Source organism: Ipomoea triloba, chromosome 2 (assembly GCF_003576645.1).
Source record: "Ipomoea triloba cultivar NCNSP0323 chromosome 2, ASM357664v1".
NCBI classification, from domain to species: domain Eukaryota; kingdom Viridiplantae; phylum Streptophyta; class Magnoliopsida; order Solanales; family Convolvulaceae; genus Ipomoea; species Ipomoea triloba.
This window is the reverse complement of record NC_044917.1, coordinates 9,334,731-9,350,567: the sequence shown is the minus strand read 5'-3', so window position 1 is coordinate 9,350,567 and position 15,837 is coordinate 9,334,731. Positions and strand designations below refer to the sequence as shown.

The following is a 15,837-nucleotide window of genomic DNA, read 5'->3' as shown; positions in this document are numbered from 1 at the left end:
AATTTTCCAAGAATAGCTCCTAATTGCTCCACTTCGACATGAAATTAAAGAGTAATGGTTTATTGACTTAACAGATATGTACAGTTGCATGAATATAAAATAAACACCACTTATGATGGCTTTGCTTAGCAATTAGATATTAGTTGATTGTGCTACTTAGTTTAACTAGCAGGTAGTATTAGCTATTTATGAAGAAGTATTTGGTAAAGTTAGTTGTTAACTTTCACTGATAACATATCAAATGACTTTTGAGGATATGAATTTATTTTATAATAGTTTATTAATTATTAATAGTTACATATAAGTAAAAATATTTTTTAATAATTATTCGTCGTAATGTTGTAATCTCCTCTTACCTGCTTTGTCGGGTCGAGGCATAGTGACCCTTATGGTTGGAAATTCAACCTTTGGGAGAAGTATATAATGTTGTAACCATGGTTGAAAAAATCCATAGGCACTCGGGGGCGCCTAGGCGCCCGTATATTTTTTATTTTTTAAAAATTTATTTTTTTTTAAAATTTTTTAAGACTTGATAATTATAAACTATTTAATAGTTTAATAATTAATACTAAAATATTAAATATTAACCAAAAAACATCTAATGTTTGAACAATTTAGGGTTATTTCGTTCAAAACGATGTCGTTTTGAGTTAAAATAACTCATTTAAAAAAGAAGGGAACAATACTTAATCGGTCGGCTAGGCGACCTAGTCGGTGCCTAGGAGGCCTAAGCGGTCAGCACCAAGACAGCACTTAGGCGGCCTAATCGACAGCCTAGTTGGCCAGCCGCCTACACCACTGATTATGGTAATACGATAGACAGTCGATTAGTGTCTAGACGGGATTTTTACAACACTGATTGTAACACAAATAACTCTATGCCCGAAATGCCAAATGTAAGCATAGAGATCAGAATTCAGAAGTCACATGCAGAGAAAATGACTTCAACCCTAATTGTGTACTTCCATCATTTGGCATTTTCTTGGGAACTTTATGACACGTTTAATAGTCTTCATAAATCATAATGACTTACTAGTTACTAGTGGTGTCTTTTTCATCAAGAGTAGTACTATATTTAGTACTATTTTAGTCTCTATCAAAGTAGCATTCTTTGATTAATTCAAAAATTAAACTATGATTTTTTAGGTGATAAAAGAAACTCGTAATCACTACCTAAATATGTGTACCGAGTAATAAATTATGATTTTTATTCTTTTCTTTTTTCTATCTTTCTTAAAAAATTATAAGTGTACTCTCAAAAATTAATACTTCTTTGGAGTTAAGAGAGAAAGAGAGGAAAGGATATAATGCCGATCAGCAGGGATATGATGGATCCAGAGGGGGATAATGGGGACAGCTGCCCTCCTCCCCCACCCACACCTCTACCCCTATATGTATGTTATATACACTTATATATGATAGATATTTTAATTAGAAGTACATAATAAATTATTATACAAAAAAAGTTACCAAAGATTGAAGTAGCGTAGTTGGTTATATGTATCTTATTATTTTAAGAGATCTAATTTAAGGATTAAAACTTGTTGACTACACTCCACTCTAATTGTAATTTTTTATATTAATTATGGGGGTGTTTGGTAAACGGCTGATAGCTGGTTGGTTTAGCTAGTAGTTGATGGCTAGTTGCGTTAACTGGTTTGACCAGCTGGTTGTATTAGTTGGTTATAAAAAACTGTTTGGTAAATTAGCGGTTTACTAGTAGCTGATTGAATGTAAAATAACATTTAAGGGTATGAGTGTATTGTATTATTTCAACCTTTAAATATAACAAAGAAGATAAACTCTTATTAATAAATAATTATAAAATTTGGATATCATCTATACTTTTTTTAAGGGCATAAGTTAATTATTTTTGTTTATTTAACTCTTATTAAATTATATACGAGTATTATAAAACAATTTTTATTATGTATTTATTTTCTATTATTATTATTATTATTAAAAATAACAAACCCATCACCCGTTTGTTATTATAATAATAATAATAATAATAATAATAATTATTATTATTATTATTATTATTATTATTAAATAACAAACACACCACCCATTTAAAGGTAAATCACATATTGCTTTCAAAGGATAAAATAGTCAATATACCTATTATTCCCAACAAGCTAATACAAAAAGCTACATTCATTAGCTTTTCAATTTTCAGCTTATTGGCCCAATAAGCCAAGGCCAATAAGCCATTTACCAAACACTTCAAAATAGCTTATTGGTTGGTCAAACAGCTAAATTTGGTCAAATAAGCTAAAATTTAGCTTATAAGCCAATAACCAAACACCCCCTATGAGATTTATAATGTGTTAAGTTTGATATTAATTATTTAAATTGATGAATTAATTGATACAAAGTATGTTTTATAATTCAATTATAAAAAATATTTTAAAAGAAAATCTTAGTTTTTATGTACTATGTAGTCAATGTAATTTAGAAGTTTTAATTGTATGTATTCAAATTAATCTAGAAATACATATGGTTGATCTAATTAAAATAAAAAGTATTTTAAGAATATCATATTAATTGGGATATTATGCAATTTATTCCAACCATTTCAAATTTATCACAAATATTTTTATCACGTTTTGAAGTTTTTTAAGTTTTCATTCTCACTTAATGGTATTTTTGGATTTGCCCCTACCGATCATCACCATGCCTCTCGTGCAAATTCAAAGAAAAAAAGAAAAAAGTGTGTAAACAATATTGAATGTGTACCTAGTATAAACTCAAAGCTTTAACCATTCACTTTGGAGTGGTATCGGGCAAAAGAGTTATATGAGTGCTAATCAACACCTTAGAATTTTTCATATATAAGGACAATGATAATATGAGAACTTGTAAACCTATGAAAACGTGCAACTAATCTCATTCGTTCATTTAGGATAATCAATGGTAGGAAGTTAAAGAAAAAATATGATGACATTATTAGTTATCCTTGGATGCATTATTAATTGTTTCCAGATGCACCATCATAATTACATAAATGTCACCATAGTTTTCTCATTTTTTTCATTAATTTCCAACACTTGATTATCCTAGGCATACAATTCTAGTGTTCAACTACATGGATTCTTGAAACAGAGGCCACAGATCACACATTGTTTGTTCCTTGGATTACTTTGATGGGTATAGTCGTGTGAAGGAGCTGTTGTTAATCTGCCAAATGGTGAGACAATATGGTTGAGGAACGTTCTCTACATTCCCTCATTTACATTCAACACAGAATATCCCTCTATCCCTACCAACAAAAACCTTGTAATTGAATGCAGAATGTGAAAAGGCTGGATTCTACTTTTTGGAGCTAAAAGCTCCAAATTTGTGTATCATTATTGCACTCTATGGAGCAGCTTCTCCACCATAATCTTCTGCTGCACGGCGCTCAGGGACTCGGAATTCATGATAGCATTTGAGACGAGGATAGTTGTTGCGGGGGAGGGAGCATTTACCTACATCACAAACTATTTAGTATAAATGATGAAAGACCAAATGATGCAACGAATGCTAGAGGAGCACGAGTGTCGTACCCAATTACGGCCATTCAAACCAATTGCTATCTCAAAAGAGAGCTTCTTGCCAAGAGCTTCAAGAACAGGGCAGGTCGGGGAACTCAAAAGTCTAAGGAAAGGATAAAAGAAGGAATTAGGGAATCTGAATAACATATGAGACAGGATGCACGATATTCCTCCAAATTTCAGCAAGCATGTTCATGTTAATTCAGAAAATTACGAAATACTCACATCCGTGATAAGCCAGTTGATGATTCAAACATGTACCCCTCTTTAAGGGGACCAAACTCAGCAGCCTTTCCAGAGGCTACAGAAACAGCCAATTGTTTCAAACTCAAGGTTAAGCATTTAAAAATGGAAAAATCAATAAATAGAAGAAATTCTTTAAGCTGAAGTGGAACTTACCATCCATACATGACAGCTCAGGGTTCATTCCGGTGTTGGCCTTGACAACACGGGCATAAATCAGTGTTCCGGCCTGAAAACAACCATATGTTTAAAATCTCAAAATAGCACCAATGATGATGATGATGGTGTGTAGAAAACAGAGCAAATCCAGGACAATTTCACAATACTCTGCTGAAATATTTTTTTTTTCTTTAGATATAATAGAGTGATCTGGCTTCTCACACTAAGAAAATAAACATACTAAAAGGATTCACATGTACTGAAATTTCTCAAATCCAAATCAACAGTAGTTCTACTTTCAGTCATCACTAAACAACTTGCCTTTCCCCAAATCAGTTAGAGAGTAAAACATTAATAATACCCAGCATGCATCCGAAATCCAGATTCATCATTATACTGAATAAGTAGATAGATTGCTTAATCGATGATCACTAGAAATAATTAGTACCAAGAAGGAATGTGGTGGAAAATACAAGTCAAAAAGGAATAATATATCCAAGTTGAAAAAGAAACAGGTCAAAAGGACTTTGCACCCTGTGGGTTATAAATGGGCACATCGGGTCAGTTTTAGGCTGATCGTAATGAATCAAAACCCATTATGTCCAAATCAGTGATGAGTTTAATGTAGATGGGTCATAAACAGTAGCCAAATTGATTTTTTACTCTTCTAGATATATTTCACCCAAAATATTCATGTCAAATCTAGGACAGTATTATATTATATTGGGCCATGCATAAACAGTAGCATACTTTTGTGGATAATATATATTGTGGAGTACTTGATCTTCAATTATATTGAAGATCAGATTCATTAATAATTTAAATTCAGTTCATTTTAATTAGTGCATGACAATAAATTTATACAGTAAATTTACTGCTAGAAAATATAGCAAATAAAATAAAACAAAATTTCCTCAAGGAAACAACAATTTCTTTCACAAGCATCTACTTGCAGACTTGTAATCCTACAGCTTTTTTCACATGCATTTTAAAGTGAAGACATTGCCACACATTAAGGAGCTACAAAAGTCCATGAATAGGACCAAACTGTTGTTGAAAAGAAGAGGAAATAGCAGAAAATACAGAAATTGAACATTCTATCCATTCCAACCACACTGTTGGGTGAAAAAGTTTATCCAACATTAGCTCATTATTCACACAGATCCTTGGGGCCTCAAACCGCATTTAGCTCATTCTTGAAACTACCCTCCCCACCCACTAAACTTTTTGAAGATTTAGACTCTTAAGCATCATTTTGCAATCCCTTGAACTATAGATGCACCATGTTCCAGATGTGGAACTGGTTCAAGTTTATGTCATGTAAATGGTTGCTCAAAATTTCAAAAGCACAAAGGCTGGGTTGGTAGAAGCAAAATTTGTAAAAGCCAGTCAAAATATATGAAAACATTGAATTGAGCCATAAAATGAAACCAACTGCATGCCATAATCCAGAAGCATTTAAAGGAAGAAAGTACCTCAAATTTTGGAATGTTTCTTCTTGTTCCTCCTTCAAATGCTAGAACGGGCAAAAATGCCAACATTGACCCTTTAATGTCTACAAGAAAGTTCTGTCACCAAAAAGAAAAATTAAGCATAAATCTTGAAATATGTACATGAATGTTCAAAATAAGTTATGCAAACAAATTGAAAGTTCAAGTAAAAATACAGAGCCTACAAAAATACAAAACAGAAGAACTAGACTTAGTTTGAGACAATGATAAAAACAGGTTTGAGGTTAACAAAAATCGATACAAAAACATTGATGGTTGAACTGCAGCACCGCATATCTATAGCCGTTTGAACCAGGGGAAGCAGTGAAGCACATATCATATCACAAAAATCTAGTAGGGGGGCACAATTTTCTAAAGCAATGAATTATAGGCTTGTACTATAAACCAATGTGAGATGTTTAATAGTCCTTTTAACAACATAACTGAAAAAATGAAAATTATAAAGGACAATTCAAAAATGATTTAGAATTGGAAACAATCACCATCAAAAGATTCAAATTGTAAAAGTAAATGAAAATACAGAAGAGATTTTGATATTCATTACAAAATCAAGTGGAGGTTCTCATTTTCATAACACACAGATATATATTTGTGTATATTGTTCTCTGTTTTATAAGTGAAACTGGATCAGGGGATAACATCTAAAGGAATAATAAGGGAAGGAGATATTGTACTCTCATATAGTCATACACTCATATAGAATCTCTGGCATTTAATTATTGAGAATCAAAACACTCATTTTCCTATTAGTTTTAAAATTTTTAATCAAATTATTGCTCAAAATGGCATGATAAAAATTTGCTTACATTAAATCTCCTTAAAGACAATAAGAGCTTTAAATACCTAGTAGGTAGTTAAGCTCCCTATTCCCAAGAATAAAGCTCATAAAAATATTACCACATTAGAACATTCTCAGTATCAAATTTGATGTACATAAATTACTCACATCTGGTTTAGTGTCGACCACGATTCCAAGAACTGAATCTCCCGCACAAGGAACATACTGTAAAGAGTATCACGATTGATAAGAAAAACTTGCATAGCATCTATAAGTGAAATACCATCAAATTAAATAGTTTCATAGAAGTAAATAAAAAAAAACACATAGAAAGAACCAAATAAAGTCTAAGGAAAAATCCAGATACAAGACTTAGGGAACATTAAAAAATATGACCCCTGTGATAAAGATCACAATAGCAATTAAAGAGACTCATAAATAACAAAAGGAAAATGCTTCTTGCCCCTCCTAAATGCCCTCCATGACATGTCTTATAATCATTGGGTGCCATGAATTGGCCGACCCCATCAACTTTTAATGAGATGTCAGGAGGGAAATTATGAGGGGAAAATTGTTTAGGGGTGAATAGCAATACTCATAACAAAATATCAATCACACCTTGATTTTAACATGGTAAATCAATACTCAATAGCTGCAACCAACTAACAATTTTCAATCACTTTCTATTATTAAAAATTAATTTTCACACTAAGTTTGAGCCTTAGCAATACTAAGCACAAGAGAACAATTTGAATTTTGAAATGAATTAAGATTCAGGCAAATTTTGAAATGAATTAAAAGCAATACTAAGCAGAAGAGAACATTAAGCACAAAAACTCGAACTTATCACAAATACCATATCAAAATCATTTGGTGTTCAGTGTTCTAAGCAATTTAAAGCATCATACTCACTCTTTTTTGTGAGCTTTCAACCCAGTATTTATTTGGCTTTGTATATCTCAAAATCCCAGCTTTCATGACAGATACAGTATCACAATCCTGCAAAAAATAAAATAAAAAATCAACTAAATTTCTGCACAAAGGCATTTACAAATCCAATTGTTTATATTTCTGTAATTTTTTTTCTATCCTATACTTCTTCCATTTAGTAATAGGGCCATACTATTTAGTGTATCTCATTCATCACTGGAATTTAAGAAATGAACATGAACATCATGACCAGTCTGAGAGTATGTGTAAGTCTTTAAAAGCCCAGAACACTAGTGATTGAACATAATTAAGCATTAAACCCAGTTTAGTTTGGCTTAACTACATGGACTCTATTTAACCATCAATTCATTTAAGTGTTAAATCCGTCATAAGCTGCTTGCACATATTCCTTAACTTCCTTGATATAAATATTAACTTAAGGATCCAAGATTGGAGCATTTTCCATCAGAAAGTATCACATAAAGCAGCAAACTAACAAAAATAAATCATATCACATGCTAGGAGTGCTTAGCAGATTGATAAAATACAAGGAGTAGTATATCCTTGCTGCTTGTGAAGAGAATGTATGTAGTGCTTTCATATTCTTACTTCTAATCCATTATTCTAATTGTTGATTAATATAAACTTTGCACTTAAATTTTATAATTAAAAAAATGTGAAAGAAAAGAAAGGTAAATTTTAGTGAAAGAGTGAAAACCTGTCGAAGGCCACCCCCAAGCTTTATGGTTTGGTTAGCCAGTGAAGAAAGATCCAATATCACATCACCTGGGACCTTAATAAGAATTTAAAACAAAAATTCATGATTTGCATTTCTGAATATAAACACACTCCCAAAAAAAAAAGCATCTCTAAGAAACCCAAAGTAGTAATTCTACTTACTACTGGTTGGTCGATGAAGCTTGAGAGAGTACTTGGTTGTTTAGCTTCCATTTTCATTTTTCATCAAAAAATGATAAACCCTAAATTTGTATTTGGGGGGGGTTTTGGAGTAAGCAAGGTTTAGGTTTGGTTCTAAGTAGTTAACCCAGAATCCTGCAAAAACAAAAGGGAGAGTATATCTTAATGCTGTAAAAACTACAATCTTTATAGAAATCGTGTTTAATATAAACATATTTTAGCTTTGAAACAATATATTGTGAGAGTACCAGTCGCTTGTGCTAGCCACTGAGTGAGCCGTGAGCCTTGAGGTTTGAGGAGACTGTGGGCTGCTATTAGAGTGAGAAACTGAGAGGTCAGCCGGCTCGCCGCCGCGTTGGAGGAGACTGCCGGCTGCTGGCTGGCTGCGACGGCGTGGGAGACTGAGAGACGGAGAGGAGTCGACAGAAGACAGAAACCGCCGAGTCTGAGAGGAAGGGACAAGGGCATTCAAAAATTGTTTAGGGCTGGTTTATAAGTGTTTTTTTTTTTTTTAATTATTTAATTGTTAATAAAATAAAATCGCTTTAAAATTTGATTTATGTTATATCCCAATATCCCAATATCCCAATAGAATACAACGAGAAAGAAAATATAACGATCCTTTGACTTATTAGTTATTACCACGTGAATGAACTGTTATAATAATAAATGAACATCTCTATTTATTTATAAATGTAAGAAACATAAATTTTAAAAAATATTAAAAAGATTAAAAAAATTGTAAGTCTAAAAAATCTAAGTAATTGAGTTCACGTCCACTTAAGCTCCAAATTATCGCATTCTGTATAACACTACCCTTTTGATTAATTATCATATGAATGAACTCTTATGTACCTCATTAAAAATCTTGGTAAGAAAATTTTAATGAGAAAAATAACCACACCAAAGAGAAAAAAAAAAATGCGCCGTCAAATCTTTTGTGCTTAAATGATACCTTATAAAATTCTAAACATGGATCAACATCTATTTTTAATATTATTTTAAAAGAAAAAATACGCAATTATTTGAAACTAGATTATTTTTCTTCATTTTAGCGTACAAGTAATTCTCATAAAAGGTGCCAATAATATTGAGTGGTGTGATCATGTATGTGCGTTGAACCAGGCCAAATCAAAGATTCAAAATTTTGTGCTACTTTTTTAGTTTTAATTTCATATTATATGAACAATATTCATATAAGGCAATGGGTAAAATAATATTGTTTACTTGAACCCTAATAGGGTGCGTTTGGATAGTTGATAGTTGAGTTTGAAACGAATCTAAGTAGTTGTGAACTTTTCGTGCCCGATACTCAATTGTGTGCATACGAGCATGCGAGTGCATTAAATAGGTTTTGTTGTGATTTCGAGTACTAATGTCAAACGTGATGGAATTGGTACAAGTAATATTCATTCATGTCTAGGTCGTTCTAATTTCTAACTGTATTTTGATTCAAATTTGAAAATGGTTTAATAGAAAAGTACATACCTATTGTCATTTCTAATAACATGGATAGAGTAAAAACATAAAATATTATATGTAGTCATAGTGGTGAATATATAGATCGTATAAATAATAGTGGTGATGATAAAATAAGTAGATATACGTGGTGATAAAGTAGGCAGCTGGTGATAGATTTGATTGGGTAAATGATATAAGTAGATAGACAATGCCTTGTTTAGTAATTAGCGGTTAGTGAATTGTGTTAGTGGTTTTGACTAATGGATTGTTTTAGTTGATTATAGAAAGATATTTGGTAAGATTAGTTGTTTATGATTAGCAGTTAACATGTCAAAGGACATATATGGACATGTGTATATTTTACTCACTCTATCATATTTTATATGTCTTGTTTACTATTTATTAATCAAATAAATTCATTCTGCAGCTTATTTTCTTTAGTAATTTTTATCCATGGCATGAAAGAATTATGTATTTCTACCCCTTCTTTAAGCCAATGAACTTTTGATCTTTATTTCCACATCATCTGGAATCTTTTCAAGCTCTTTATTCAAAGCATGCATCTCTTTGTTTTGCGATGGTAAGATCTTCCTCATAGGTATTGATTTTTTAAAGTTTATTCTCAATTCTCTTCCTCTTTTCCTCTAGGTACCCAAAATTCTTTTATTCCACCTCAAAAAAGCAACTCTTCCCCTCTTATTTTTTTCCCAGACTACATGTGCTGAGTTACCTTGAATAAACCCATCCATCCCACCTATTTTTGATAATTCTTTCACAATCCTCTAATTTTAGCCACATTGCCTCAAACTAGCTGTTGCCTTCAAAATACAAAGTGAAATGTGCAGCAAAGTTAATGACAGGGACTGACAAGAGGTTGTTCGAGTGACTTACAATTTACCTCCGACGACGACTCTTGAGCAGAGATTCTGGAAACTTAAAGATTAGTCTAGTATAAATTGGATATATATATATATATATATATATATATATATATACCTAGAATGACAACTGTTTACACTAAAAACTCCACCAACCTCAATGATGAGTGGATCATTCAATCATTCATTGTGGTGGTTGCCTTTGCATTTCATACTCACAGATCCTACATTTCATTTTCATTGTACCATAAGCTCCAACTCTATATATTCTCTTCTGCAATATAATATCCAAACTCTTTGAATCATGGAGTTGGTGGATAATAAACTTTCTTTTACAATGATATACAAATGTTACACCTTGTAAGAATACATTCATATGAAACTTCAAAAAAAAAAAAGACAACTTGTGATAAATATATGGTAAATTAATCACATCACAATGCAGCCCCATGTTTAAATCACACCCATAATTTTAAAAATAAAAAATAAAATCTTCATCTATACCCCTTTTCTGTTTTGTATGTTTTCTTGACAGGATCAATATGCCATTCCATATACAAACATTGTGATCAAACCTTTATGCCGTTGTTATTCACAGTACTACTAGGACGATGATTGACAACGAGCAGATTCTCTAGCGATCTCGCTTTCCTATTCCGAACCCTACCCGCCTCCTTTAGTAGCTCTGCCAGCCTCTTCTTTTCATCGTCCACGTCTGGATTAGCCGTTCCTAGCTTTTCCTCTCGCACATTCACAATAAATTCCAAGATTTCAATTGCATCTTCCAGCCTGCATACACCATTTACTCACTCAACACTAAACTTATACAAGTCTTAAGCTGCATTGATGATAACGAGAATTGAAGATGTGCGTGTGTGTGTGTGCATTTGTGTATAAATTAAAGAGGGCTAGCAATTGTAGCATTTGTGTGTGCGGTGTCCCGGTTTACACTCCCACATGGATGATGGGAGTGGGTTCGAGCCTCAGTGGAGCAACTGTTGACTCTTTGTGCTTCAGTAGGTTGATGAACAGATACTACATTGTAACAGAGTCAATAGCACTCAAAGTGTGAAGCAACAAATAGGTTACGCATTATTCTAGGGGTCAAGTAAGACAAAACATTAATTGGAACCCGAGATTGAAATACCGTGCATACCTGCCAACAGCATCATATGTGCCTGCAAGGTTGCTGTACACCCCTAATGTCTCGGGGTGATAAGGCCCGTATTCTTGCTCCAAAATGCCCCGTGCTTCTTCGAACAAGTCTACGGCCTCATTTATGGCATAGCGCTGTATACAAGCAAGCCCCATTTGGTTGAGAGCAATTCCAAAGAATGCGGATTTCTTTTCTCCACTGGCACGAAGCTTTGAGATCCCACTTTTGAAAGAGTTATAGGAGTCGGAGTATCGCCCCAACATGTAATAGATTACGCCCATCTGGGCTTCGATGCCAGCAATAGTACTCTGCTGACCAGGGGCGTCGTTGTAAATCTTTAAAGCCTTCTGCAGTAACTTCAACGCCTGCTCGAGCTCGTTCATTGATTCGTAAATAGCAGAGACATCAGTAAGACCGCTGGCGATCTCTTCTGGGGCGACACCCGGTAATGGTTTTCCGTAAATCCGAAGGGCATTTTCACAGTAGGATTTAGATTCCCGCAGTTTACCAGTCCTGTTATACAAGTCAGCGAGACGGACAAAAACTGAAGCAACAGACGGGTGACTTTCTCCTTTGCTAGACTTGAGAGCTGTGAGTGCCTTCTGATAAGCAAAAATGGCTTCGTCGTAGCGGTTTAGAGATAAATAAGTGTCTCCAATACTGCAATCAACAGATGCCACCTCCGCTTCCTGCCCGTTGGCCACCATGGCCATGCTAGCCAAAACGAGATGCTCGAGGGCAGCCTCGTGGTCTCCCTTTGACTCGCAAATTAACCCCATTAGCCTCCTATCTGCTGCCTCCTCGAGGGAAGGAGGTGAGCCGTTATCCCTGTGCATGTCCAGAGCCATCTGGCAAAGTTTCTCGGCCTCGTCAAATTGCAACGCCTGAACGTGAGCTTCTGCCAGGTACCTGCACGTTTCACCAACTCTCGGGTCATTATCCCCGAGAACTTGTCTTTGGATTCCCAAACCTGTCGTATAACAAATAATTGAGTTCTCAACTTGGCCCAACATTGCATAAGTGTCGCCCAACTGCATATATCCAGCAAATTTAGCCAGGGCATGATCTTGGCCTTCCTCGATCACGGGAATCTCAATCGAGTGTTCCAGAATGGGAATAGCATCACCGTACTGGCCTAAATTACAGTGTATTGCTGCTGTGACGTGCAAGCACATGACCACATCCAAGCTGGGCTTCCCGTCAGCACATTTTTCAAATGACTTGGCAGCTCGAAGAGCTAAATCGAGGGCCCTACGAGGATTATCCCCAGAAGAAATCAAATCCCTTGCTTGCTTGAGCAGGAATGGTCCAAGATCGGGATTTTCTACACCCGAATCAGACGTGTCCTCAGTACCCTTCTGTGATTTCAACCCCCCTACAGCCGAACTCTTCTGTTTATTCAAAGACGAAACTCCCCTAGCCGGTTTTCTTTTTTCACTCTGCTTATCTAGGGAAGGTTTCCCCGGAGGACTTTTCCCTTTTGGACTTGATTTTCCCGAAGCATCAGACTCCAACTGCGATTGAGAAGCTTTCTTTGATTTTCCCGACGGGGGAGTTTTGCTGGTTGCAGATTCGGAATTGTCCAACGCTGTAGTAGACGAACTTTCCTTCTTAGAACCAGAATCACTACGGGAATCATCATTCCCATTCCCGGGCTTCTGCAACTCCTCGTCCTCCTCCATTATCTCCACTTCCCTCATCTCCCCTCCCACGAGATGGCGCAACTCCGAATCTATCCTCGACTCATCACCATCAGACCCGTAACTCTGCCTTGACGGCGAATGCTCAGAACTCTGCATCTCGCACACATTATCATAGAGCTCCTCAATAGAGGGCTCGGCCACCCCATTCCCCGTATAGCCCGTTCCCCCATTCCGAGGGCTTTGAGACGCCAAACCATTCCTCGGAGACCCATTCACAACTAAATTCTCATTATGAACTCCAGAATTCTCATTCTCCTTGAACTCACTATCCTCCCTTTCTTCATGAATCTCATCCACAACAACTCCAGGCATCTTTTAGCACCCACAGCAAGAAAAACCCCCCAATAAATTAAATAACTTATCTGCAACCATATGGTAAACAAAACACAATCTTAGAGAGCTAAAAGTTCAACCTTTCCAAATACACAAACTCTGCCAAGAAAATCCAGAAGCAGATCTAGTACATATCATATTATGCATATATCTTGTGTACCCTATTCAACTTGACAACAAAAGTTTGACCTTTAAAGCATTAATTAGACAAATTACTCCTACAGATTTGTCCACACATGAGAAATTAACAGTAACAGGAGCAATACAACAGCAAAATTCAATCTTTTAAATCAGGAAAAAAAAAGGGCATGAAAAATTCAAACATTAAAATAGAAAATATTTAAACAGATCTTAGCACACATTAAGTAACAATATCTACAGAAGCAAAAACCCCCCATCAGAAACAGAAACAGAAGCAGAAAGTACAAGTCAATGAACAAGAAAATGCAAGAAAATGAAAGGGTATGATGGGAAACAACAAAAAGAAGAATTATTTAGCTGAGAAACAGAAAAAGGGTAAAGCATACCTGAGAAAGAACCCACTAGAGGGGGGCAAGAAAAATGGCTGAATAAGTGTAGGTGTTATATAGAGAGAAAAATACAAGAAAGGGGGGTGGGGGGTGGTTGGAGAGAATGGAAGGTGGGGTGAATCTATCCTTTTGGTGGGTCTGCAGAATTGCAGAGTGCCTAAACATACAAACTTACAAAGAGAGACAGTCATGGTGGGGGCAAAGGGGATGTGAACCGAATTTTGGGAAAAGAGTGAGGGCAAAGTGGGAAATAATGTATTTTGCGGTGGAATGTCAGAGTTAAAAGAGATGGCGACTTTTCCCCAACCTTTGCCTCCGTTCCAGCAACGCCTCCTCTGGCAATACTTCCAACCGTGGTTGGTAGACTCTTGAAATGACATTTTTGCCCTTGCCATGTCTCTGGAATCACACTTGAATTAATAACACTTGAGATGCCCAACACCTTATGCTTAGATGGGCATGTAGTGACTCTTTCATATGAGAGGTCATGAGATTGAGGTTCAATAGCGTAAAGAATATAATTTGAATTCACACATTATTCATCTCTCATGAAATTGTAATTCTTTTCTTTCTAATTCTCTCATGAAATTGTAACTCTTTTCTTTCTGATTATCTCCTCTAAATCAAATGCCTCGTTAGTCTAAAAAAAATATGTTCAAATCAATTAAATTGTATCCAAATTATTTAAATACATATCCACCAAAATTCACTCTTCTTTATACAATGCGATTTTATACTAAAGTTATTTAATTTTAGAAAGTTGAGTGGCAAAAAGTGATTGAGTTCATAATTAATAAACAAAAGTAAAAATATAATTATATTTTTTTTGAATACTATGGACTCCGTTACAATATAGTATATGTTATTTTATTTATCAATATTTAAATTAAAAAATAAAAATGTTTAACATGAAAAGTAAAAAATAAAATGAAAAATAAGTATTGAAGTCATCCCCCTAATGAACCGCATAATTTAAAAGACTCGAGTCAACATTACCTTTGTACTTGTCATAATAATATTGCAATAATCACGATATTGTACTTAATGAATGTATTTTTTATTTTTTATTTTTTAAATTTTCATTGCTAACTAAATGCTCCAAAACCACCTCAGGAAATTATGCGAGACACGTCACTTTTGAAGTCATGTCAATTATGACATATTTTTTCTTTATTAATATGGTATTATTTTAATTGATTAAAAAAAATCATAATGCAAAGCAAGCCTGTCAGAAACTAAAGTCGCTAGCTCAAGGAAAACATCAAGTGATACAACATTTATGTCAAATATTTAACTTTATTAATGGGTTATATTGACTCGGGTAATCCGATTCAAATAGCCCAATAATTAAAAGACAATGCATAAAGATAAAGGTAATAAATGTAAAGGCAAGAAATAGGTGTCACGAAGACAAGATTGTATTTAAGACTCGTGTAAGATTGTTACAAGAAATTGAGTGATAATATCTTAATGAGGCAAAGAGGAGAGTGCTTTTATACTAGCTAGACCGCGCTCCAACTGCTCCCGCGAGAAAAGGGTGGGTAGTTTGGACCTCCTTGATCGGGTCTACGCCTCCACTATGTGTGCTACAACATTCCATGAAGCCACGGAGCCCAAGCCCAAGAGCTTGGCCTTGGACCTCCTCAAGGCGCTGAGCTCGGAGCTTGGCTTGAGACCTCCAAAGTCCATTTGGCGTGAGAC

General features: G+C 34.8%; 2 protein-coding genes across 2 annotated transcripts; both read right to left on the bottom strand.

The window, feature by feature from the left end:
- Positions 1 to 2,927: 2,927 nt before the first annotated feature.
- Positions 2,928 to 8,533, bottom strand: LOC116007162 (putative exosome complex component rrp40). Its single transcript, XM_031247769.1, has 10 exons — positions 8,324 to 8,533; positions 8,058 to 8,210; positions 7,876 to 7,950; positions 7,140 to 7,226; positions 6,396 to 6,452; positions 5,414 to 5,506; positions 3,936 to 4,008; positions 3,762 to 3,837; positions 3,549 to 3,639; positions 2,928 to 3,470 (listed from the first exon to the last, which is right to left on the bottom strand). Exons 2-10 carry the CDS (start codon positions 8,112 to 8,114, stop codon positions 3,351 to 3,353), a joined length of 729 nt encoding a protein of 242 aa, XP_031103629.1. The 5' UTR covers positions 8,115 to 8,210; positions 8,324 to 8,533; the 3' UTR covers positions 2,928 to 3,350.
- A 2,121-nt stretch (positions 8,534 to 10,654) lies between these two features.
- Positions 10,655 to 14,278, bottom strand: LOC116007154 (protein KINESIN LIGHT CHAIN-RELATED 3-like). Its single transcript, XM_031247758.1, has 3 exons — positions 14,134 to 14,278; positions 11,571 to 13,635; positions 10,655 to 11,203 (listed from the first exon to the last, which is right to left on the bottom strand). Exons 2-3 carry the CDS (start codon positions 13,583 to 13,585, stop codon positions 10,984 to 10,986), a joined length of 2,235 nt encoding a protein of 744 aa, XP_031103618.1. The 5' UTR covers positions 13,586 to 13,635; positions 14,134 to 14,278; the 3' UTR covers positions 10,655 to 10,983.
- Between the last annotated feature and the right edge of the window lie 1,559 nt (positions 14,279 to 15,837).